The sequence below is a fragment of the Neofelis nebulosa genome, chromosome 17 (assembly GCF_028018385.1).
Source record: "Neofelis nebulosa isolate mNeoNeb1 chromosome 17, mNeoNeb1.pri, whole genome shotgun sequence".
Classification (NCBI taxonomy): domain Eukaryota; kingdom Metazoa; phylum Chordata; class Mammalia; order Carnivora; family Felidae; genus Neofelis; species Neofelis nebulosa.
In genome coordinates, this window is record NC_080798.1 from 11,689,780 (window position 1) to 11,715,241 (window position 25,462).

At 55.5% G+C, this 25,462-nt stretch overlaps 1 protein-coding gene and 1 long non-coding RNA gene across 3 annotated transcripts in view; one reads left to right on the forward strand and one right to left on the reverse strand.

Annotated features, from left to right (window-relative positions):
- Positions 1 to 192: 192 nt before the first annotated feature.
- Positions 193 to 2,944, forward strand: LOC131500378 (uncharacterized). Its single transcript, XR_009256266.1, has 2 exons — positions 193 to 1,448; positions 1,528 to 2,944. It is a non-coding gene; the product is annotated as an uncharacterized LOC131500378 (long non-coding RNA).
- Positions 2,896 to 25,462, reverse strand: part of MARK4 (microtubule affinity regulating kinase 4) — a 30,987-nt gene continuing 8,420 nt past the window's right edge. The window contains exons 5-18 of one of the 2 annotated variants that reach the window (XM_058709539.1): positions 25,083 to 25,148; positions 24,935 to 25,005; positions 24,248 to 24,304; positions 22,064 to 22,300; positions 18,641 to 18,760; positions 18,067 to 18,166; positions 16,678 to 16,787; positions 16,410 to 16,569; positions 13,070 to 13,287; positions 9,477 to 9,580; positions 7,087 to 7,365; positions 6,822 to 6,901; positions 5,915 to 5,959; positions 4,016 to 4,225 (exon numbers count right to left, since the gene is read on the reverse strand). In XM_058709539.1, the coding sequence (XP_058565522.1) occupies positions 4,161 to 4,225; positions 5,915 to 5,959; positions 6,822 to 6,901; positions 7,087 to 7,365; positions 9,477 to 9,580; positions 13,070 to 13,287; positions 16,410 to 16,569; positions 16,678 to 16,787; positions 18,067 to 18,166; positions 18,641 to 18,760; positions 22,064 to 22,300; positions 24,248 to 24,304; positions 24,935 to 25,005; positions 25,083 to 25,148 (1,712 nt within the window). In that variant the 3' untranslated portion in view covers positions 4,016 to 4,160. Of the gene's footprint in view, positions 4,226 to 5,914; positions 5,960 to 6,821; positions 6,902 to 7,086; positions 7,366 to 9,476; positions 9,581 to 13,069; positions 13,288 to 16,409; positions 16,570 to 16,677; positions 16,788 to 18,066; positions 18,167 to 18,640; positions 18,761 to 22,063; positions 22,301 to 24,247; positions 24,305 to 24,934; positions 25,006 to 25,082; positions 25,149 to 25,462 lie in introns of both variants that reach the window. The other variant, XM_058709538.1, reaches the window with a different exon arrangement.

A 25,462-nucleotide genomic window follows, 5' to 3' on the forward strand; every position in this document is an offset into this window, starting at 1 on the left:
GGGCTTTTGCCATTGGCCGCTGTGCGGCTTGCCCTCCCTAGTCATGTCTTACCCCATCCCTAAAATGAGGCAAGTGCACAGTCCGATCCCAAACTACGAGGAATCTGAGACCCAGAGAGGCGTGACCCCTTCCCAACCTCCGCTCCCAATCAATCACTCGTGCTTGGATCTCAGACACAGGACCCACACCAGGGAGAAACGTAAGCCAAACAAAATGTCTGAGACTTGAATTTGGCCCACGGGCCTCCGGTTGGAGACCTAACGTGCATCTCCTCACATATACCCCGTTATACTTTTCACCGGCCTCTTTCTGTGTGACCTCCCCTCATCCATCCATAGCTGCTGCCAGTCCTTTAAACTTCCCTTTCTTTGCTCAAGAACCTGCCATAGCTCCCCACATCTCCTAGAATGCAGTCCTATTAGTTTCGATTCTTCAAACTGAGGTGCGCACCTTTCCCTGAAGGCTCATCGCTCCCGTTTTTCGCCCATGACTCGTCTGTACACTTTTGCTCCTGACACCCTGCAATTCCCACCTTAACGCATTTGCCCATGCGCCTTCCTCCTCCAGACTGGGGCTTGGCTCCTAGCATCCCCGCGAAGTCTTCAGGGACCCACCTTTTGGAGAGCTTGGTCCCAGGAAGGAGGGTCGGGCACAGGGGGAGGGGCGGGGAATAGAAGGCCAGAAGCAGGTCACCGTGTATTGGGTGTTGACCACGTCAATCACCTCTGCTCGACCCAATAGGCTGAGGTCTCCACTAGCAAAGGCAGAGCGGCGGCCTCAAAAAAGAGGCAAAGCTTTCAGAAGGAAACGTGAGGCAGCGTAAGTGTTAGACAGAGTCCTCAGGGACCTGGAGGAGGGAATTTTTCAAACCTGAAGTCACACAGGTAAAGGGCCCTTAGAGATCAAGAAATGTACTCTGTTTTCCGGGGGAAAACTGAGGCCAGAGGAGGTCTCCGAGAATTCCCAGAGAAATTGCTGAAACAGGAAGGTGAGAAGAGAAAGGCAGGATCTGTCAGATGTCAGGGTGTCCTTTACAACACTGTCCCCAAATGAAGATCCCATCACTAACCCCAGCTCCGTCCTCTAACCGCCCCCCCGCGCCGGGGAGCCACACGGACCACAAACATTCCAGCCGCCCGGTCTGAGCCAAATCTGCGGTCCAGGTGCCCGTTCTGCCCATCTTGCCTCATAAGCCTCAAATCTGGCCCTTGTCTCCCCACCTTCTGTCCCACTCCGACCTTCTCCCTAACCTCCCGACCTGTCTTCTTCGCTCCCTTCACAGCATAAACCTGCCCCTGCCTCTCCCTTGCTCACAACCTTGCCGTGGCTCCCCAGTGCCCTTGGAAGAAAACCCAAGCCCCTCTCCACGGCCTTCAGGGCCCTGCCAACATCTCCAGCCTCGTGTCTCCCGGTGACTCTGCTCACTGCCAGCCATAGGCCAGTTGCTGTGCTCTCTCCTGCCTCTTAGCCATTGTACAAGCCGTTCCCTCCACCTAGAACACCAGCCCCCTACCCGCCATGTCTAGCTAGCTGCTCATCATTCTCCCAGTTGCTGCTGAGCTGCTCCTCCTCCAGGAAGCCCTCCCTGGCTATGACTGGCACCCCCTTGGCCCTCCCCAGCCTCTGCCCACCCCACCCCCGGACCCAGGATCATCATTGAGGATGCAGCTGCCTTCTCCATTAGACTGAGCCTGATGACGGCAGGGCTGGGGCAGTCTTGGTCACCACTATGTCCCCAGCACAGGGCTGGGCATACGGGAAGCCCTCAGGGATTGAGATTTCCAGACAGGGTTGGTGGGGTCCCCACCCTACCCACTCCCACGACTCAATATATACACTTTGCAACAGACCCCTATTCTGGCCTCGCTCTTAAGGCAGGAATGCGGTTCTGCCCCAGACCCTGAATTTTTCCACACTGACCACTCAAGTCTCTACCAACTCCCCGTTTTCATTTTAGTTTCCTATCAGCCCCATGAAGAACACAAGGGCAGACTCTACCACGCCCCAAGTGGGCAATTGAGGCACAGTAAACTAAGCCTCTTCCCTACATACAATCCTCCAATGGCTCTCCAGTGCCCTTGGATGAGAGCCCACCCCTCGCTCACTTTGGCCTTTTGTGAACAAGCTCCTCCGCTCCCCCCCCCCCCCCAACCTACTGCTTAACTCTACTCAGTTTCCATTTCCTTCCTCTGGCTAAGGTCACCTGGACTTTCCTCTGGGGAACCCCTCTAAGTCCAGCTCTAGGAAGGGGCCTGGCCACTCCAGAGCAACAGTGACTGGTTCAGGGATGGTCACATGACTTCTCTGGGCCAATAAGAGCCTGTCTTGGGATTTTCGACAAAAGTAGGCAATGAGCAACTTTCTGCTAGACGAAGGGAAACTAGACAAAGGGATGAGAGGTTGGAACTGCTGGGTGAAACCACTAACCTCACGGTAAAATAAAACCAGAGGTGAGGTGGCCCGCTGCCTGGATCCAGCCGTACCTGAAGTCGGGCACCCCCAGACTATTAAGGAACATAAGCAAACAAATAACTTTTGCTTATATGTAGATGGATTATTAGTCCTAACACGGTATTTCTCTTGCTAATTCTCCACCAGCCCCAACATAGCAGCCACACCAAAATTACCCGAAGTTCTCTGAAGGCTTATCACGCACTCCTACAAACCGGCTTTTGCCCAGCGCATACCCAATACGCGGTCAACTCCTACTCGTCCTTCAAAGTCCAACTCCGGTATCCTCTCCTCTCTGGAGTGGCTTCCCCTACTCCCCTCACGTTCTCTTCTGGCCTCCCCAAAGCAATGGTTTCTCTAGTGTTTGTGTCAGAACCCCCGTCCCCCACAGACAGGGGCTCCTTGTGTCTCCGTGTCCAGCACCGGGCCTGGCACGGAGTAGGCACAGGTCAATGACTGTTTATTGAATAAATGTGCTACTGGAGTTAAGAAGTGGCTTAGAGTCCGGTTTAACATGTGGGTGGGCACGTGAGTGGATGAATGGGGGACCGATATAGGAACCGGGGGCCTCCTGGATGAGGCTGAGTTCTGTCCTGCCCTCGTCCACAATCATCCTTGACCCTCACCCCCCCCCACTACTCCCATTCTGCAGATGAGAAAACCGAGGCTCAGAGAGGAGGAACCACTTGGCCCAAAGTCACGCACCTCCTCATCTCAGCCGCAGGTGAGGGCAGGGAAGGAAAAGCCCGGGGTCCGCGTGGGGAAGGGGGGACTCTCCTAAGTTTATTGGGCGACAGGCTGCGGGTGAGGGGGCTGACAGGAGGAGGGTGGGGGTGTAATAACTTAAAAACCGGCAGCTCCTCGAGAGATCTCTGCAGAGGGGAGGGTGTGGGGGGTATTTACAAGGATTTGTACAAAGTGCCCCGCGCCAGCCTGGGGCAGGAAGGGGGGTGGGGTTCGAGCATGAGGGGAGGGCAGGGGAGGGGAAGGAATCTGCCTCTCTGACCCCCACTCCCAGCCCCCCTCCCCTCTTCTACAGTCTTTAGGCTCAGCAACCCTTCCGGCCCCCGCCCAAGGCCTAATTCTTGAGCTGTTGGGGGAAAGGGGGTGGGAATGGAAGTTTCCTCGGTTTCCCTTTCTGCGCCTGCCCTGCCCCCAGAGTCTCCTCAGGTGCCCCATGTTGGGGTGATGGGGGGCGGGGGCAGGACCGGCTGGAGGCTCGAGGAAGGTGCCAGCTCCCCCTGCTCTGCCCCCAAGATTTCTCTCCTGCCCAGCGGCCCCGGACAACAGCGCAGGGGACACTCTCTGTCCCCACGTCGGATTCACGGGAGCTGAGGTGATGACGGAGGGAGACTCCCCTCCCTGCCCCCTCTCCCTGCCGTAGAGGCGAAGGGGACGAGGGAGAGGAAGAAGAGGGGACCCGGGCCCGCGGCGGCTCAGAGCTCGAGGTCGTTGGAGATGCGGGTGACGAGGGCGCGGAAGGCCAGGGCGGTGCCCGCCACGCGGCGGAAGAGAACTCCCCGCAGGCCCGGCCGGGGCAGCTGGCAGACCTCCACTTCGAAGTGGGACAGGGGCTCGGGCCCGCCCGCACCCCCGTGCAGGCAGGCCAGCAGGAACGGCTGTGGCTGGCGGCAGCGACAGCGGGCGGCCGCGGTGGCCTGGCGCAGAGCCGCCATCAGGGCCTCGGGCGGGCGTGAGCTGGTCAGCTTCACACTCCAGGGGAATCGGAGTAGCCGGGGGGCGGTTTCCGTTTGATCCCAAGGTAGATGGCAACTGGGGCGGGGAGAGATCACGGGTCAAAGACGGGGACAGGAGAGGAAAGGGGTAACCCACGCTTCCCACCCGGGGACGGGCTCCTAGGCGTCCCTCAAAACCCACCTCCCTCTCTGATCCCAGGGACGGGGACAGAGTTTCAGTGGTACAGACGGCTGCCCGGCTGGAGACTACGTTGCCCGGCCTCTGCTGCGGCCCGAGTGCAAAAGTGCCGGATGTGAGTGCAAGCGGGGGGGGGGGGGGGGGGGGACCCCCGAAACCCGCAAGCCCTCGGCTCTCCTGCCCCACCTCCTATAACAACGCCGCGGCTGCGGCCAGAACCAACCTCAACTGCAGGAAGACAGAGCCCTAAGGGTTGGGGATCGAAGAACCTTTGGGTACCTGCATGACCTCATGGAACAGAGGGGCCCTGCCAGCCTGGCCCAGTCACATGGTTCATGTGACAGAGAAATTGATTCCTGTCTCTTATGGGGGGGGGGGGGGCGGGGAAGAGGAGTCTCTTTGCTTGGTTGGTTTCCTAATACATCCTCCTCCTGGGAATAATCCCTTTTTCCTCAGAGGACCAACCCTCCTCACTCCAGACCAGGGGTTCTCGCCTAAAAGCCATACCGTCCCTCCAGAGGTATCTGGAAATTTCTGGAGGCTTTTGGAGCACCACAACGTTTGGGGATGGGGGGTGCCGCTGGCATTAAGCTGGGGGGGTGTGGTTCAGGGATGATACATGTGCTGCAGTGTGTGAGTGGGTCCAGCCCAATGAAGAACCATCCCACCCAAAGCACCAAGAGCCCTCCTCTTTGAGATGCATCGCACATCCAGTCTTTCTGGTCTAGGCGGGGCGGCCTTGGCCTCTTAGCTCCATGCTGAGCACGGGGCTCAGCTCCGGCCAATGAGCACATTCCACCTCCCTGCCCACTGCGATTAGTTCAAAGCTGAGCATATGACCAGATCCCACCAATCAGAGTCCTCCACCCTTCTGGCCACAGGCATCGGTTTAGGGATAGGCACGTGACTCCGTTCCAGCCAATGAGAGTCAGTCCTGGGACCTTTGGAACCGGAGGGGCGGTTCTTTATTTGCACTGGGGTCTTTACAGGGACTGGGCTTGTGTCAAGCTGAAGCGGGGCTCAGCGAGGTGGCATGGGGCTGCCTGCTTTTGTAAATAAGGTCTATCGCACCCCCACACCACCCACTTGGTTTTGTACTGATTATGGCTGCTTTCGTGCTACGATGGCACAGCCGAATAGGCATGACGAGAGATTACCTGGCCCTCAAAGTCTAAACTGTTTACCATGTGGGGCTGCACAGGTAATGTGTGCCAGAGCTCCTGGCAACACTTATGCCTCGTTGGATAAGGGGGGGGGGGGGAGGGGGGGAAAGGTGTGCCAACAGGAGGAGTTGGTCATAGGTGGAACAGGCTGACGTTAAACATGGTCAAGGGACAATGTTCATGGATGGGGGTGGAAATCGGAGGAAGTCACGGGGAACAGGGCATAAAAGGGGCCGGCAGAGGAAGAAGGGTCAGAGGGACATTCAGGCGGCTGGCTTGGAGGAGGCTCAGGTCCCATCTAATGGTGTGTGTGTGTTGGGGGGGGGGGGGGTGGATAGGGGAGGTGCAGACACGAGGCACTGGGTCTGAGGCAGGCAAAGGGGGAGGGGCTAGTGTGGCAGTCAGGGTAGGCTCATGCACTCACCTTGTGACCTCAGGTCCCCCGATTCTCTCAGGTTCGTCTGTGACCCTAGAGGAGGGGAGGGGGGCAGAGTGTCTAATCTGCACACACGGAGCCCCCTCCCCCAACCCACTGCCTCCAGGACTCTGGGCAGCCCCTGCCTCAGCCCTGGTCCCTCCCTGCTGGCTGGAGCTGGGCTGGGGAGGGCTGGGAGTCTCCATGCCCAGGAGGGGGAGCCCATTCTGAAATGGTTAGTGCAGGTCGTAGGAAAGATACTGAAGAATTTGGAAGACGAAAGAGAAAGCGGGGGGGGGGGGGGGGTGCAGAGGCACACAGGTACGTATAGAAGGCCACGGACACACATACATACACCCTCCTTCCGGCTTTGCTCAAACCTCCTTAGTGAGGCCTGCTCCATTTAAAACTGCCCCCCTCTTCCCTGCCCTTTTTCTTCTCAGTACTCATTTACTGTCTGGGTCCCCGTGTAGAACGTCAGCTCTGCCTGGGCTGGGATTTTACACGTTCTGTTCCCTCCATCCGGGGTCTAAGATCGCGCCAGGCGCTCAGTAAGTAAACATACGTCATTTTTGCAAGGCAACATTCTAAGCTCAGCCCGTACACCACCTTTTAGTCCACCCGCTAACCCTCTGAGGAAGGCACTGTCACCGCTACTCCGTCTTACGGAAGAAAGTGAGGTCCAGAGAGGTTGAGTGACTTCCTCGAGGTCACTCAGCAGAGCTAGGGTCCGCCCCTCGAGAGTCCGGCTCCAGAGGCCAGACTACTGTTTATTAAATGAGTAAACGAACAGCCAGATCCCCCAACCCGTGCCCCTCCCGCTCGCACAGAGTCCCCCTCCCCTCGCCCGAACACACAGGTCAGACATGCAGACAGGGAGGCAGAGCCGGGGACAGCAGAGGGTGGCGGGACTTACTGATCTTGGATCCCTGGGGCAGAGAGGCGCCCGAAACGCAGCGGTTAGAGTTCTGCCGTTTAGAGGGATCGAGGGTAACCCTGTAGTGTGAGGGGCGAGGTGAAGGGTGACGGAGGAGGAGGAGGAAGAGGAGGAGGAGGAAGAGGAGGAGGAGGAGGAGGTGATGATGATGATGTGAGGGTACAGAAGGCAGAGCAGAGCAGAAGACAGGTTAGGTCCCATTCCCCCCACCCCACCCCTGCCCCCCACGTCCCCTGGGGCTCACCTTCGGGTCAGTTTGGAGGTCAGCTTGGTGAAGAGGTTGGTGGTGGGGCGGGGCCGCCCAGTGGGCAGGGGTGTGGCCTCATGGGCCAATGTGGGAGAGGCGGGGGGTCCATTCTGCACACCCCCGCCTCCCCCGCCCCCTGCCCTCCGGTCCCGGACCTGGCCACCGTGGAAGGTGCTGCGGATGGTGGAACCGCGTGCCAGGCGGCTCCGCTCCCCCGATGGGGGAGCCAGGCTGTGACTAGAGGGAGAGGCGGGGGGCACCCGTGGGGTACCCGAGCTGTGGGCAGAGAGGGACAAGTCAGAGTGGGGCCTCGAGGCAGGCCGAGGCCCCAGTCCCTCTGATTCTTCACTGTCCTGTCCTGAGATCAGAAACCTCGAAAGACCTAGAGCTCAGAGGAAGGGCTGCCATGTACAGTTGGGCAGGCTGTGTACTACATGACCCTAGTTGTTTTACGGACTCTTCTGTCTTCCTAAGTCATCCCTTCTTCAAACTGCCCTTTCTTCAACCCCTACCCGCTCCAAATGTATCCTGACTCTCCTCTCTCCAAACGCGGCAACTGAATAGATTCAGATTACATTTTTTGATGAATCCCTTGCCATTTGCCTCCAAACCGCAGGAACCGAGTCAACTTTGCAAACACTGTACTTTGCTATCTCAAGTATCATTATTCAAACTCGGGATAGGAATAGATGTGAACATCATAGGCACTTATGAGAATGTGCTGACAGGTGAAAAGGGACCCTTTTCCTAACTTTTGTTGTTGTGTGGGCAGTGGTGGCTCCAGTGTCCCAGGACCCTCCTCCAGGCCCTCGCAGTCCTGGCAGGAGGGCCTGACCATGACAGATGCCACCACCCCTCCCTTGGAATCCGTCTTCCTTGTTTTACTTTTAGTGACCAAACTTCTAAGAGCAGGCGTGTTGCACATGGCCACCTAGCGAGAGACTACATTTCCCAGCCTCCTTTGCAGTTCGGGATGGTCATGGGACTATTCTCTGCCCAGTGGGCCGCAAACAGAAGTACTTTGTCCTATTTCTGGGTCATGCCTCTGGAAAAAAAAAAAAAAAAAAATGCAGCCCGCGCTCCACTCTCTTTCCATCCTTCCTTCTGGTTAGGAAATGGTGCACTGGTGCACTGGCCTCGGTCCCGGAGCTGGAGCCTCACGCTGAGTTTGGCAGAATCAATCTGGGTCCTTGGAGGAGACTGCCTGCCTACCTCTGGCTGGTTATATCGGGGAAGACTAAGCCTCGGTTTCATCGAAGCCAGAACTGGAAGGCTATGCGTTACAGCGTTCACACTGGAGACACACGCTGGAGTCAGTGTGGGATCTTTGCTCCTTGACTCACCAGCTGTGTGGCCTTGGGCAAGTTCCCTCATCTCTCTGTGCCTCATTTCCTCAGCTGTGAAATGGAGACAACGGGGTCTACCTCACGGAGTCGTTAGGGGCATTCAACCAGCAAATACACACGAAGGCCTGGCATACTCTTACCGCTTGATGAGCATTCGCTATTATTATTTTTATTTAATAATCACAAAACTAGCGGTCACTCATCAAATGCCTTCTGTGTCACAGAACCTGCGCCAGGTACGGGACACAAGCGATCTCCACCAGATCCCTCTCACGGGGCCCAGAGGCAGGGAACGTCAGCCCCATTTTACAGAGGAGGAAAGCGAGGCTCAGGGACTTGGCCAAGACAATCCGACTAGCAGAGCGCGGAGGCAAGATTTGAACTCAGAACTTAGCCGCCACAGAATCAGTGCTCTCGAGCACCCCACATCCTGCCCCACCACACAGTACCACCTGTTTATCAGGTTTTCCCCAGCGTGCACCTCGGTGTCGTGCCCTATAGTCCCGGTGGGCGGGAGTGCCGTGATCCTGAAACCCGCCCCCCTCCTGAACTTGAACCGCGATGTGAACTCATTCATTCCCTTTTTTAGGCTCCAGCCAGTCTGCACTGGTTTCCCTCACTTGCCAGCTGAACGACATCGAACAGACTCAGGAAAACTAGTCTGAAAACCAGCCAACAAGAGGATGTTGAAGCTGTGACATTCTGGGGCTTCTCTCAAAGTTCTAAAAATTGATCATTCAAGGAGAAAAAAAAAAAAAATTCAACTCTGTTTCCCAAGGCTCGTAGGCGGAGAACAGGGCAAACTGCTTTCCTGATGCTGATGACTAATTAATTAATTAAGAGGGGAAGATTTTCAGGGGGGTCTGGGAGGAGGAGGAAGACCTGGGCAGATTCTGGGAAGAAGAGACACGCACGCTCCCCAGTCCCCACGGCACCCCTTCCCCACAAAGGTTATCATCTTAGCTCAAAGGAGGGTCCTGCTCCCCTACTCCCCCCCACCCCCCCCGCCCGCCACTCCCCGCTGCTGTCCCCTCTCCATACCTGTTCTCTTTGCCATTTGGCAACAGGGACGGGCGCTCAGCCCCAGGGCGTTCTGTGCAAACGTAGGTGTTTCTTCGGGTCATCATGCTGGGAGGGAGGCTGTTCTGTGGGGAACACGGCCAGGAGGGAGTGAGGGGGCTAAGGGACACCCCTTAACTCCCCGTTTACCCTCTCTGGCCTCTCTCATTATGAAGGAGGCAGGGGGCCAAGAGCGGGTAGGTGATGGTTTACTCCAGGAGAAAGGGAAGGTTAATGAGCCATCCCAGCAACCCAGGCCGAGAGTCACGTTGCTGAGACGGGTGCTGAGGAGGGTGGCTCAGGGGCGGTGCCTGGGGGGGGGAGGTGGGGGTGGGGGGCGCCTTGCTCACTCCTCTCCCAGCTCTGCCCCACCTGGGTACGGGCCAGCCACGTCAAGCTACGTCAAGCTTTTTTTTTTTTTTTTTTCCAACTTTTTTTTTTTTTTTTTTTTAATTTATTTTTGGGACAGAGAGAGACAGAGCATGAACGGGGGAGGGGCAGAGAGAGAGGGAGACACAGAATTGGAAACAGGCTCCAGGCTCCGAGCCATCAGCCCAGAGCCTGACGTGGGGCTCGAACTCACGGACCGCGAGATCGTGACCTGGCTGAAGTCGGACGCTTAACCGGCTGCGCCACCCAGGCGCCCCCACGTCAAGCTTTTTGGAGCATACTTCTTCCGGGTACATTTGGTGCCTCCTCCTGGCCTTTGCACAGGCTAGCCCACCTGCTTGGCTATTCCTCCCACCTCTCCCCTTGACTCACACACCTATGGAACTTTCTGGTGTCGGTTCATAATATACCCCCGCCTCTGGCCCCCGGCTGAGTCAGGAGCCTTCTCAGGGCCCCCGCTGCAGCCCTGATCACTTTGTATCACTGACGTCTGTCCCCTTAGACACCCCCCACCCCCGCATGGGACTGTGGGCTCTCTTGGATCATGGGGTGCCCATCGGGATTATGCCACCTCCCCAGATGAGCTGAGAAGTGATCCCTCTTTTTCTATCCTCTGGAAGCCTTTCTAAAGTTGGCTGGTGTTATTCCTTCTTTCAGTGTTTGGCAGAATCCCACCACTTAGGGTCTGGAATTTTCTTTATGGGAAAGTTTTAAGTCACGGATTCAGTTTCTTGAACAAGAATATAAGGCGGTTCGGATTTTCTACTTCTTCTCGGACAAGTTTAGTTACTTGTGTTTTTTGAAGGCATCTATCCATTTCATCTAAGCTCTCACATTTATGGGCATAAGGTGGTTCCTAATAGCTTTTGACTGTCTCTTTATGTTAGAATATAGCTTCCTTCTTCTTCGTTTTTTCCTCCCTCTTTCTTTTAAAAAGAGAAAGAGAGAGAATCCTAAGTGTTCTTAGAGCGTGGAGCCTGACTCGGGGCTGAATCCCACGACCATGATATCACGACCTGAGCCAAAATGAAGGGTTGGACGCTCAAATGACTGAGCCACCCAGGTGCCCCTTTCACTTCTGCTATTAGTAATTCGTGGGGTCCAATGATCGCACCAACTTTTTCAAGAACCAGATTGCAGCTTTTTCTTGGTTTTCTCTAGGGTCCTTCTGTTTTCTCCTTCATTACCGTCTATTATTTCCCTTCTTCTACGTTCTGGGGGCTAATTTCCTCTTCTTTTCTACCTTTTTAAGGTGTGGGTTTACCTTGACAATACCAAGAGCCGGGGCACCTGGGTGGCTCAGTCGGTCAAGCGTCCGACTTCGGCTCAGGTCACGCATGATCTTGCGGTTCGTGAGTTCGAGCCCCGCGTCGGGCTCTGTGCTGACAGCTCGGAGCCTGGAGCCTGCTTTGGATCCTGTGTCTCCCTCGCTCTCTGCCCCTCCCCTGCTCATTCTCTCTTTCTCTCTCTCTCAAAAATAAATAAAAATTAAAGTAAATTAAAACAAAGTAACAAGAGCCTTCATTTATTGAGTGCTTCCCGAGCTGGACACTATGGGAGGTAGTTTATGTCCCAGACCTTATCAGAGCCTCACAAGAATCTAAGGCCTCTGATGAGCCCATTTCACAGGGTGGAATACTGAGGCTCAGAGAGGTGAAGTCACTTGCTCAAGGCCACCCAGCTCACCAGTGTAATTCAAGCTCTGGTCTGTAGGGCCTCAGAGTGCTGACCACTTTCCTATGACCTGTCTCCACCCACCCTTGTCTCTGCTGTGGGACATGTGTTTGTTTCTCAACTTCCTATTTTAAGGAGCTGCACTGTCTCTCTCTCTCTCTTAAAGAAAATAAACAAACATTAAAAAAATTTTAAAGGGGCGCCTGGATGGCTCCGTTGGTTAAGCGTCTGACCTCAGCTCAGGTCATGATCTCACGGTCCATGAGTTCGAGCCCCGCATCGGAGGCTCTGTGCTGACAGTTCAGAGACTGCTTCGGATTTTGTGTCTCCCTCTCTCTCAAAAAATAAAATAAAACAAAATAAATAAACATTAAAAAAACATTAAGGAGCTGCAGAGGCAGGGAAGCCCAGTACTATATTCCCCAGACTCCTCTGGAGCTCTGGTTCTGGCCACCTTTGCTCGCGGGAAGGTTTGGAAGGTGGAAATGGGATGGTAATTGCCTTCATGTCCCCTCTGCCTCCTCCTTCCATGGGCAAGGTCACGGGATGAGGGTCTTTGCCTCCGGAGGGCCCCAGTGCCCGTTTTCCAGACTTCCGGGCATCCAGGGGCCCTTCTGGTAGAGAAGAAAGTTTCTGAGCCTTGGATTACCGTCACCACCACGTGCTCTTGAATTCAACAGTGCCAGGGGCTAAGCAGCCCCTGTGGCGGGTCAGACCTGCTGTGCTGTGGTGCGACCCCTGCGGGTCTAATCATCCCCTGCCTGCTCTGCTGGTCCTTTTGACATTAAAACCCTTCCACTGCCTGGGTGGCTCAGTCGGTTGAGCGTCTGTCTGGCTCTTGATGACGGCTTGGGTGGTGATCTTGAGGTCATGGGATCGAGCCCCACATCAGGCTCTGTGCTGACCCTCGGAAGCCTCCTTGGGATTCCCTCTCTGTGTCCCTGCCCCTCCCCCACGCTCTGTCGCTCTCTAAATAAATAAATAAATAAATAAATAAATAAATATTTTAAAAAAATTCTTCTGGGGCACCCGGGGGGCTCACTTGGTTAAGCATCTGACTCTCGGTTTCAGGTCAGGTCATGATCTCACGGTTTCATGGGATCGAGCCCCGAGTCAGGCTCTGCGCTGGCCGTGCAGATCCTGCTGCTTGGGATTCTCTCTCTTTCTCTCCCCACCACCCCCCCCCCACCCCCGCCACTCCCCCACTCACGCTCCGCGTCTCTCAAAATCGATGAATACGCTTTAAAAAGTAAATAAATAAAGTCCTTCCCACCTAAAGCAAGTAACTTGCTTCCTTCTGACACTGAATGCTAATTTATACACTAGCGGTCACGCACAAGCTCCGGCAGAGAGAGAGAGCGCTCCAATGTCTATGGAATGAATGAATGAATGAATGAATGAATGAATAAAACCAGGAGTCCTGCGTGGTGATCTGGGGGAGCAGGCTGGGAAATAGCAGGGTCTGGAAAACGTGCACCAGGCGGTCTCCGCCCCCAGGCCGGGCCACTCACCGGGGTGCTCGTGCTGTCCTTCCGCCGCTCTGGGATCTCTGCCTTGTTGGGGTTGTGGGCGCTGCTGACCATGGGGCTGGAGGGGGGCAGCCCCCGGCTCCCGCTTCCGGCAGCGCTGCAGCTCGCCTTCCGGCCTGGCAGGCGCTCCTCCTTCAGCTCCGTCTCCCCCGTGCTGGTTGGGCTGCGCTTGGGGTGCAGGGGTGCGGGGGAGGGGCCACCTGGGGGAGGGAGGGGGCAGTTTAGGGCTCGCGTCCCCTGGAAAAGCCCGAACCTACTCTGGGTGACCCTCGGAACCCGAGAGTTCCCCACGCAGGCTACAAGCTCCCACGCAGGCCGTTCTGACAGTATCCGTGCGGGTGACGAATGCGTGCACTGATCCCCCCGCCCAACTCCACGTACATGGTATGTGATCCTCACGCAGGCTTATTCACGGCAGCCTTGTTTTTCTTTTAAGGCCAAAAGACTGGCAACAGCCTGAGGGCTCCTCACTGGGGGAATGTCTAAGTCAAGTCAAGATTTTTTTTTTTTTTTTTTAAGATTTATTTATTTTTGAGAGAGAGATTGAGGAAGACCGTGCAAGCAGGGGAAGGGTGGGAGGAGGGGTGGATAAAAGATCTGAAGCGGGCTCCGGACTCGAATTCACTAACGGTGAGATAAGACCTGAGCCGACCTCCCGCGCTCAACCGACTGAGCCACCCAGGTGCTCCAAGATATTTTTCTCCGCCCCCCCCCCCTTTTTTTTTTTAACTTTATTTATTCTTGAGAGAGGGAGAGAGAGAGAGAGGGAGAGAGAGACAGAACGTGAGGGAGGGAGGGGCAGAGAGAGAGGGAGGAGACACAGGATCCCAAGCAGGCTCCGGGCTCTGAGCTGTCGGCACAGGGCCCAACTGGGGCTCAAACCCAGGAACCTCGAGATCATGACCTGAGCGGAAGTCGCAGGCTCAACCAACTGAGCCACCCAGGCGCCCCAAGATATTTCTATCCGATGTAATACTCTGCAGCTAGGAGGAAGCTGCTTGTGTACCAACAAAGAATGATCTTCACGATGGATTGTACAGCAGGAAAGGCAACAGCCTGAGGTCCACGGTGTCCTATCATTTGTACCAAAAAGGGGAAATGTGCAGATCTATTTCTATTTATCTCTATCTACATATTTATACATGAACATCTTCAGAGGCAATCGTTTGTCTTAAAAGGTGAGAATATTACCTTTATGGTGCGTGACTATGTTAGCATCGTATTTATACATCTTCATGGCTCTTTTCTTTTCCTGTCTCTCCTTTTCATATCTATCTTATATATACAGTTGACCCTTGGACAACAGGCGTTTGAACTCCGCATGGGATTTTTTCGATAAAGACTATCCAGTACTGCAAATTATCTTTTCCTAACGATTTTCTTAAGGACATTTTCTTTCCTCTAGCTTCCTTTACGGTAAGACTACAGTATATAACACAGACAACAACATACAAAGTTATGTGTTGACGGGCTATGTTATCAGCGAGGCGTCTAGTCCACAGCAGGCTATGAGCAGTTACATTTTGAGGGAGTCAAAAGTTATACGTGGATTTTCAACGTACAGGGGGTTCGTGCCCTGACCCCAGTATTGTTCAAGGATTAACTCTATTTATTTATACGTGAATAAAATCTCCCCAAAAGAAGTCATATAAAACTGATTAACAGCGGCTGCCTCCACGGATAACTGGGAGACAGGTGTTCGATGAAAACTTTTTTATTGTCTACCCTCCTTGTACTGTCAAATTTTGAAGGATGTGACTGTATTCGTTTCAAAAACAGAACAAACAAATCTGGTCCCTTAGAACATCTCAGTAAGGAGATTACCGTTTTAGAACCAGCGGATTTGAATGTGTTCACGAACTTCAGACAATTGAAACGTCTATGTGTTAATTTCTCAGGAACCTTAATGCTTGGAAGTCCCAGAAGCATAATAAGGTCTGTAAATGACGGACACAGGGCACCTGTCGACAACCCTCCGGGAACCCCGGGAACCCAGAAGATTTCCATGTGGGTGTTTTTTAAGGTTACCACGTTGTAACCATAGAATGCTGGAGTCTTGAGCTCCTTAGGGACTTTCTGGACCGATCCGGCTATTTATAGGTGGAAAAAGGGCCACTAACACATGGATGAAAACGTTAGCCTAAGTGAAAGAAGCCAGACACAAAAGGCCACATGTTGTAAACTTCTTCTTATAAGAAATGTCCAGAATAGGGGAATCTGTAGAGACAGGGAATAGACTGGTGGTTCTCAGGGGCTAGGGGCGGTGGATGGGGGCTTGGGGGTTGATGGCTAGCTGGGGCTTGTGGAGTTTCTTTCTGGGGCGATGAATATGGGCGAAAATGGATTGTGGGGCTGGCTGCACGACTCTGTGAATACACTAACGCCACTGAATTGTCCACTTTGGGTGAATCGTATGGTATGTGAATTATATCTCAACAAAGCTGCTTAAAAAATAGTTGGGGGCAGGGCAACTGGATGGCTCAGTCGGTTACGTGTCGGACTTTAGCTCAGGTCATGGTCTCCTGGTTCGTGAGTCTGAGCCCCGCATCGGGCTCTGTGATGACAGTTCGGAGCCTGGAGCCTGCGTCGGATTCTGTGTCTCCCTCTCTCTCTGCCCCTACCCCGTTTCATGCTCTGTCTCTCTCAAAAATAAACAAACATTAAAAAAAATAATAAAACAATCTTAAGAAAGATAGTTGGGAGGATTAACATTTGAGGAGGGTGTAGGTAAGAGAAGCGTCCATGCCTAATGTGTGGTGGTGGTTGTGGGATCTATTTTCTGTGGGTGATGACTATCTTTCAGTTACAGAATGTGGGGTCCAAGTAGGTGTCCGCCCAGCCCCTTTCCACTAGGAAGGGTCTCCCATGCTTTCAGCGTGGAGGAGAGCCAGAGGGCAAGCTCTCGGCAGCCACTCTGTGCAATGTGTCCTCCTGTGTCTCCATCACAGTGGCTAAATTCCAAGTGGACCTTGACATGAGAACTCTATGCCTGACAAGTGGACCAAAGGGATTCATGCTACCATTTGGGCTGGTCTCCAAAACAGAGATGGAAGGAATTGAGAAACTAGGAAAAAGATAAGGTGAGATAAGTGAGAGAAAAAGGCAAAACCAGAGGAACAGAGGGTGTCTACTCCAGCTGCTTTTCCAGTTTCTAATCCCTTCCTGATCCTGGCTGGGCATTCCCTCCTCCAAGTTCCCTGTACCATCCCTGCAATCTTTATGCAAAATTCCTCTCTCCTCTGCAGCTGGCTCCAGTGGCTCTGGTGCAGGTGACCCCGATGTAACGCAGGGACGGCGTGGGAGGGCGTGGGGCCATACTCACAGAAGTCGCTATGCCTGCGCTGGCGGTGGTAGGTGGACGAGGAGGTCCGCTGCCCTTTGCTGTGGCTGGTGCCTTTGCTGGAGCTCGCTCCATTGGTGGTGTCGCTGGGCGCCCGCACCCGTGCAAGGGCCAGCCCCGGGGTGCCCCGGTCCCCACCCTCCTGCAGGAGGATGACAGACGAAGAGCCTCAGCCTCTGCCCCCGCTCTGCCCCAGAAGTCCCTCCACCCCGGGCATCGCGCATCCCAAATGCCCCTGGCGCCTTCTGACCTCAGTCTTCCTGCCCAGCAGGAGGTAGGTGGCGGTCACTTCGTTGTACTTCTGGCTGGTCAAGGCCTCTTTGATTTCTTCCCGCGTGTAGCCCATACCCACCATCACCTCTGGGAGAGGGGGATGGAGAGGAGGTTCAATCTCCCCAGACCCTTCCCTTGGACTCGCTTCTGCCCCACACAGCAACGCCTGCTCTTTGGCCTGTTCAGGATCCATTCCCCCTTCTGTCGGCAGCACCCCGATTTCCTCGGAAGAACATTTCTTTCCCGCTTGGATCACCTGGCCCACTCCTGCCTGCACCAAGCCCCCAAGAGCAGGTGTAACACCCAGGCCTGACCCAACAGAGTAGTCCATCCCCATAGCCACACTGATTGGTTCACAGCAGGCGTATGACCCAGTTCTGGCCAATCAGAGCACTCCATCCCCACGGCCTGGTTCAGGGGTAGCCAATGGGTACCAGCCTAGAGCTTTCGTTGGAACATTTAGGAAAGTGGCTTCTTTCCTTGCCGGCGTGTCCAGGCCCCTAGTATATGCTGTTGCCAGCTTGCTCCTGTGACGTGAGCCTCCGGGGACAGGAGCCACCACTAAGATTTCCAACGACTGTCTTTGAGCGCCTGGGTCCAGCTGTGCCTGAAGGTCGACATACTCTGACGTTTTCAGTTACGTGAATAAGTTACCACTTGTAGGTTATACCAGACAAAGGTGCTAACACTGACAAATTTGGACCCATAAAAATACCAATTTCAAATGGCTCAGCCTATTATTATTATTGGTTGAAGCCAGAATGGCTTGGGTTTTCCATTAACATATAACCACAAAAGTCCTGACTAATGTAACCAGCTCTGACGGTGGCCTTGGTCTCCTCCACTGTATAACGGCCAGTGAGCGGATGGCTCCTAAGGGGCTCTTGCGGGGCTAATGCCTTCGGGGTCCAGAGTTCAAGGGTTCCAGGCCGGAGGATTTGAGACCAAAGGGTTGGTGGGTGAGGCACATGCCAACATAGGGGCTTTCCCCAAACGTACAGATTACCAATGACTTGTGCCCCAACATTTCTGGAAGTGAGCTGTGATTTCTTTTTGTGTCTTGAGAGTCAAAACCAAGTGCTTTATGTGGGTTCACTCACTTCATATTCACAACAGCCCTATGACAGGTTCTATGGCTGTCCCATTTTACCGATGAGGCAATGGCAGCACAGAGAGGGGAAGCCGCCTGCCCAGGGTCACACAGCGAGGAAGTAGCAGCACGGGGATCAGAGCCCTGACTTCACTCTCCCTAATTGCCTTGCGCTCATCAAAGGGATATTGTAGGTGCTGGGAAGCTCCTCCCCCTGGCTCGGGGGGGGGGGGGTGGCTCTGAGGAGCTGGGGCGCCTGCTCTCCCCGACCCTCACCGATTCGCTTGGTGTCCCCGAAGTCTTCCTCGGGCTCCGTGTATGGCTTCAACTCCTCACCCTCATAGCCAATGTTGATCCACTTGTCTTTCATGATTTGCTGCAGGAATCGCGGGCAGGATAGGGAAGGGGGAAGACAGACGTCAGACAAAACCGGGGAAAATACAGTTCCTCGTCTCCCAGGCAGGCCCTCAAGTAGGGCTGCGTGCCCTGCCCCCCCACCCCCTCCAAGACCTAACACCCCAGAATCGAGGGCTTCCTGAGAGCCAGCGCCTCCTCACCACAACCCCAGCACCCCCCCCCCCCCCACCGTCGGAGCCTCCCGATGTCACCTCCCTCCTCCGCATCATCTGGGTCCCCGGCACCCTGTAATCAGCCTAGGAGCTCATTAGCTAATTACTGGCATGGCGGGGAGTGGGCGAAGCTGGGGGTGGCATCGAGACGGGCCAGGGAGCCTTTTCTCAGGCTGCCCGGCTCCCCCCACCTTCCAGCAGCGATCTCAGGCAGATGGGCACAGGAGACGAAAGTGAGGGCAAGAAGGCTGTAGTGAGAAGGGGCCGGGACCAGGGCTTACCTCGAGAGTACAGCGTTTAGCTGGGTTCAGCACCAAAAATCTCCGCAGGATGCTCTCACAGTCTGTTGACATGTAGAAAGGGACCCGGTACTTCCCTCTGAGGACTCGCTCCCGCAGCTCCTAGGGGGACGGGGTTACTGGGGGAGGGATCCACCCGGCCTCCCTGACCCATCTCTCTCTCACACACACACACACACACACACACACACACACACACACAATCCTTCTCCCAATCTCCTGACAGAAGCGACAGGTGGCAGAACCCCCCACCCCTCTCTCCTGACCCACAGCTGCCCATCTGTAAAATGGGAACCCCGTACCAGGTGTAGGCATTTAAAAAAAAAAAAAAAAAGCATTTTTCATTCAGAGGAAATCCCACCGAGAAAAGCGAATTCTACAAGCCAGGAAGAGGGGAGTCCGCATCCGGGCCTCAGTCTCCTCGTCTGGGGACCCAGGGCTCACAGCACCCATAACGCTACATAAGTAAAATGCACAGCACACGTCCGGCCCAGGGTAAGTGCGACTTAACTGTTAGGTTTACGAAGAGGGTGGGGATCCTGCCCTCCTGCCTCCCACCCCTCGGCTCCCCCCTTCCCTAGGCATGCCTGTCTTTCCAAAGAACTGTGAGACACTGGCAGTCTCAAAGCATGAGAGCCCATTTACAGGCAGACCTTTTTCTCTTTTTTAAGGGCCTTTTTTGAGGGACCTTGCCAAGACAGAGAAAAGAAACTCCCAGCCGCATGGCAGGCCAGGGACAGCCCCTTCCATCCTGAAGAACTGGGGGAGACAGGAAACGGAAGGGGGACCGGTGTTGGGTAGGGGGGTGGGGGGTGCGGAATCTCTGGGTGGAGCTCTGGGCTGGGAGCTCCCCTCCTGGGCATCCTCCTGAAAGGGCTGGGAGCCTCCTGGGTCTCCAGATCACTACAGCCCGGAGGGTCGTGAATATTTAATACTAACGAGTATCGCTTTCCGTGCAGGGCACTTACCCCGCGCGGGCCATGTTCTGAGTGCTTTACGCAAGTTACCTCTGTGCTCCCAACGATGCTGTGAAGCAGGGCTGTGCTGCCCGTTTTTCAGACCAGGAAACTGAGGCTTAGAGGGGTTAAGTCACTGGTGCTAGGAGTGTGCAGCCGGGAAATGGCAGGGCCAGGGTTCCAAGCCAGGCAGTCTGGCTCCGGAGCCCGTGCTACGTGACCACCGCACCACACTGCCACTGTCACGTGGTAATGAGGAGTTGCCAAGGGGCCATCGCCATCGCCATCGCCACCACCAGTGTGGCTCCCAAGTGTAACACCCTGGCCAGATGCCAGGCCCTGGTGGAGGGCTTTAGACACCCAGGCTGGCCGTCAGTGGATACTCTCAATGTCCCCATCTTACAGACAGGGAAACTGAGGTTCTGAAAGGGAGTATGTCCCAGGTCGCTTAGCAAGGAAATGACAGAGCGGGGACCTGTCCCTAGCTGCATGTCTCCTTTGCCCAGAAAGGCTGAGGGTGGGAAACCAGGACAGCAGGAGGTGACAAGGGCCTGGGGCAGGTGGGATGTGGCCTAGCCTTCTAAAAAAGTCTCTTGGCTTGATGCCCGGGGCTCAGAGAGATTACTCTGTGATGGTGAGCACTTCGCACGTCTGATCTTAGAGAGCCCTCGAGTAGCTGCTACATAGCTGATCCCTTATGGACACCGAACAGAGGGGAGACTGAGGCTCAGAGGGGTCAGTGCCTCAGCTGAGGCCTCTGTGAAGAAGGGGCTCCTTCCTGCTCATCACTCAGGTCCCTGCTCTGGTGGCTTGTCCCCAGTAGTGGCTTCCTGACCTCTGAACGCTCCTTGCGGGCCACCTCGAGCAGGACCGAGCATCCCGGCTGTGGAATTCCTGCCCCAAAACGCACCTCTGGGACCCCATCGCGAGGAGACGCGGATCACCCCAAACCGAGGGGGGGCCCTGTGGCACAAGTGGCCTGATGGCCACAAAGCCATGCCACGCGGGACAGAATTGCTGCTCCACATGACAGGAGATGAAAGATACAGGTCAGCTGCAGACGACTCGGGAGCCCGAGTGCCGGTGCGGGAGAAAAACAGCTACGAGGACATTCTCAGGACGACTGGGGACATCGGAGGATGGTCGTGGGTTGCAGGCCAGGACTGCACCCTGGCTGGATTTTCCCGAGTGTGACTGTAGACAGGAAAACGTCCAGTCTCAGGAGATACCTGCTGTGTGTTCCCCGCAGGGACAGAGGCGCATTGTGTCTGCGGCCGACCCCCAAACGTTCCATCAGTAATGGCAGAGGCAACGGCGTGTGCCCATACAGACTGATGGAAAACGTGGCCGGAGCATGTCCTGAAAGGTCCTATGTGTTCTCTGTCCCAGTCCTGCGACTTCTCCACAGACTGGCCACGTTTCAGAATAAAAAGGTCAAAGAACGGAGGGCACCTGGGTGGCTCGGGGGTTAAGCGTCTGACTCCTGATTTCGGCTCAGGTCATGATCTCACGGTTCGTGAGTTCGAGTCCCGCATCAGGCCAGGGCAGGGCCCGCTTTAGATCCTCTGTCCCTCTCTCTCTCCCCCTCCCCTGTTCACACACTCTCTCTCAAAAATAAAACATTAAAAAAAAAACCCAAAAGGTCAGAGAAGAAAACCTCACACCATCCTGCCACTCACCACATACTTCCCACCCCTCCACGCACCCCTCCCCCCCAGCACTGGTCAGCATTTGACATTGACATGATATTATGCAGTTTGCTTATTTATTTTGTTTTTGGCCCCGCTCTGCTCCCTCCCCCGGGGGCAGGAATTTTTCTGTTTGCGGTACCCTATACAAAGGTTTCCAGTACATTCACCGAGTGGTGTGGCCATCACCAGTCAGTTAAGCCTGTTCTCCAACTCCCCCAGCCTGAGATACCCACTCATCTGCTCCCATCTCTAGGGATTTGCCCGTTCTGGACACTTCATAGAAATGGAATCATATGATGGGTGGCCTTTGTGATTGGCTTTTCCCACTTTGGTTGTCTTCTCAAGGTTCACCCATGGCCCAGCACGTATGAAGGCAGAGATTTTTGTCTCTTTTCTTCATACGGTATCTGTAAAACCTAAAACAACCTGACCCTCCCCCCCCCCCATGGTGGGCAATGAATATTTACTGAGTGAATGAGGGAGTGAGCTGAGATTTGAACTCAAGCCTGCCGGCTGCAAAGCCCATGCCCTGAACCCCAGCACAGCACGGTCTGCTGGGGCTGGCTACACGACCCATGGTGGGGACCCGGGTCTTGCCTGGACCCGCCCCCCCCCACCCCAACCTTCTTGCCGTGTGACCTCAGGCCAGCCCCGCCCCTCTGGCCCTCTCCAGAGGAGGTGTGGGGGGAGGGGCTGGGGGCCTACCGGAGAGACCCTCCCCAGGAGATTAAGACCTCCACGCCAGCCCCGCCCAGCACCTTGAGGTTATGCCCGTCGAAGGGCAGGGAGCCGCTGACGAGGGTGTACAGGATGACACCGAGGCTCCAGATGTCCACCTCTGGCCCGTCGTACTTCTTGCCCTGGAACAGCTCCGGGGCGGCATACGGGGGGCTCCCACAGAATGTGTCCAGCTTTGAGCCCAGGGTAAACTCGTTGCTGAAGCCAAAGTCGGCGATCTTGATGTTGGCCTCGGCATCCAGCAAGAGGTTCTCGGCCTGGGAGAGGGTAGAAGGTGGACATGACCTGGGGCAGTGGCTTTGCCTGGGCCTCAGTTTCCTCATCCGCAGAAGGGGGATAATCACAGCTTCTGTCTCAGCAGGCTGTTTGAGGACTCAGTGAGTCCTAAAAGGCCTAGAACAATCTTTCACATGCAGTAAGTGCCTTATGGCATTATCCTATGGGGTCTGCAGAGCCGGGGGTCCTCAGGCAACCTCCTGCCCCTTTCTGGGCCTTAGTTTACCCAGCAGGAAAAAAAAACAAACAAACAAACAAACATGAGGACTGACTGCTCAAGACCCATGAAAAATGAAAAAAAAAATCAAGGTTCTGAGAACTACCTTTGGTGGCACGTGTTCATATAACGAGGAATACATTCACGAATGAGGAAGCAGAGGCTTAGGGAGGACGCAAGTCATGCCCACAGCAAGAAAGTGGCAGAACCGGTGTCCCCATGGCCTGGGCGTTGGAAGGGTGCGGCTTTGGGGGCACACAGATCCACCCTTCGAAGTGTCGTCCACGTGTGGCCCCTCCCAACCACGGCCCTTCCCCAGTCAGGCCGCCAGCACCTCTGGCTTCCTCATGGTCTCCCTACCTCCTCACCCTCGGGGTTACCCACCCTCCCCCACCTCCAACCCCACAGTGGGGAGCGAACCCACAAAGACACACACTTCAGAGGGATCGTCCCCAAACCTCAATGTAATGGCCTCTCGATCTCGCTCAGGGGTGATAACTTCTGGTCCCAGGATTTGAGCCTCCATAATCCAGCCGCAACCCCACATGTGGGCTGGTCCCTTAGGTTGGTTCCCCACTGGGTGCACCAACCAGATCCCCGAAATCCCTTTCAGCCACTTCCAGGACCCTCCACCAGGGGGCGTGCCTCCTCTGGGTGACGGGAATCTCCAGCACCCGCACAGGGCAAACAAACCCCCAAGCTTTCTAAGGGGCTTTCTCAGAGGGCGGGTACCCACAGAGAGAACGTCTAGAAACTTCTACAGCAACGTGACAGTTGATTTTTTATGTCTTTTGAATGTAATCATAGTTGTTGTTTTTTTTAAATTGGGTCTTGTATTTTGGACTTTTTTTTTTTCTTTCACCTTTATTGTATGTACTTCACAAGCGTATCCATCACAATGGACTGGGAGTTGAAAATATTAAAACAAACCTGGTCCTTCACTACAGATACCTCGAGAAGACCTTCCTTAAAGCACAGCGCCTAGCACACAGTAGGTGGCTCAAGAAACGATAGTCAAGACAACTGGATTGATTGAGCAGGACAAACGTTTCTCTCTCTCCGGTCTAGGACAAGAAGCCCTGACTCAGTGTGGCTCTCTCAGGGTGGGGGGCTCTCTCGGGGTGGGGGGCAGGGCTCGAGGGGCTGCCCCTGCTCACCTCGACCAGGCGGCCGGGGTCCAGGCTGGCTGAGTCCCTTCCCTGCCCGGGGCTGCCTCAGGGGCTCCCTCTCAAAGGTCCTCCTCAACTTCTGAGAGTCCTGTGATTCTGAGACCCGGAGGCTCTGTGACTCTGGGGCTCTATGAACCTCAGTTCTCGAAGATTCCTGAATGTTCTAAAGTCTGAGAGATGCCAAGGCTCCAGAGGCTCTGAGGGTGGCGAACCCTTTTATCGTAGCCTGTGTCCTTGTTCGGCACACACGGAACCGTGCGGGGCGCCCCAGGACATTTTGTCTCTTTCCCTTTGTTCTCTCTTCCTGTCCCCGCCGCCCTACCTGCTCCCCTATCTGCTGGCCCTTCCTCTGCCGAAACAGCTTGGGAAAAAGTCAAGGAGCCCTGGATGCTGAGGGAGGAGCACGGGAGAAGAGGGGGGAATGCGGAGGCTACTGGAGAACCCCAGGGCGACTGAAGGCAGGACCGGGGACAAATACGCGTGCGTGTGGGGGGGGGTCTGTGGGCCGAGATGGGGAGCTTGCGCGGGGGTGGGGGGCTCACCTTCAGGTCCCTGTGTACAATGTTTTTCTGGTGACAGTAGTGCACAGCCGACACGATCTGGAGGGGAGAGCAGGGAGGGTCAGTCCCTCGAGACCCCGAACCCCGCGGCCTCTCTCAGACCCCTACTCACAACCGAGACCCAGGACCCCAGGCCTCCCGGAGGCACAGGCCGAGATGCTGGGGCCTCACGCTCCGATTCGGTCACAGCAGGGAACGCCCCTGGGACCCGCGGCTGCAGGCCTCCACTCAGACCCCCCAGACGGCCTCAGACCCCCAGACACCCTCCCGGCAGGGGCGCCAGAACCAGGACACCACGAGTCCCCTCCCGGCTTTCCGGAAACACACATAAGAACGCTGCGTACCTGCAGAGAAACACTCGGCCCCAGCACACGCAGCACAGCCCCGGACCAACACCGCCCGCGCTCCACCCCTCACCCCTGTTGGCCAGACACCCCTCAGCGTGTCCTTTTACCCACACACCCGCACGCCTGCCATCAGGCTATCCTCACACCTGGGCATTTGGACGCTCGTGGGCACCCAGCGGGCCACCCTCACTCCCACCCAGGCCGAAGCCCCCCGGGGCCAGCGGACAGCCCAGACCCGCGCGGAGCGCCTCGTCCCTCCTCCCCGGGGACCGAGGCACTGCGTCCAGCCCGGCCAGCAGCTGTGACCCCCCCGCCCCCCCACCTGTCGGAACTTGGCTCGAGCTTCCTTCTCCTTCATGCGGCCGTGTGACACGAGGTAGTCAAACACTTCTCCTGCAGGGCAGAGGCCAAAGTGGGGTCAGCGAGGGGCGTGCGGGGAGTGGTGGGCAGGGCGGGGAGGGAGGCCTCACCGGCACTTGCGTATTCCATCACCAAGTACAGAGTTTTCTCCGTCTCGATCACCTCGAAGAGCTTCACTGCAATGACCGGGGAGGGAGGGGGTTATTCGGGAAGAGACGCACTCCCCCCAACTCCACCCACATCTCTAACTATGCGTGTGCTAACCAGAACCCCCTCACTCACAAACACTCAATGGCTCCCTACTGATGGCAACATTTTCCAAACTCCTCAGCCCTACTTCACCACCTTTCCTACTTTCTTGCAAGAAAGCGGGCTGTGTGAGGCCAAGGTGTGTGTCGGTTTTCTTCACTGCCTATGCCTGATGTCCCCAGCCCCTGGCATAATGCAGCCACTCAATAAACACTTCCCAGTGAAAAAACAAATGGATGAA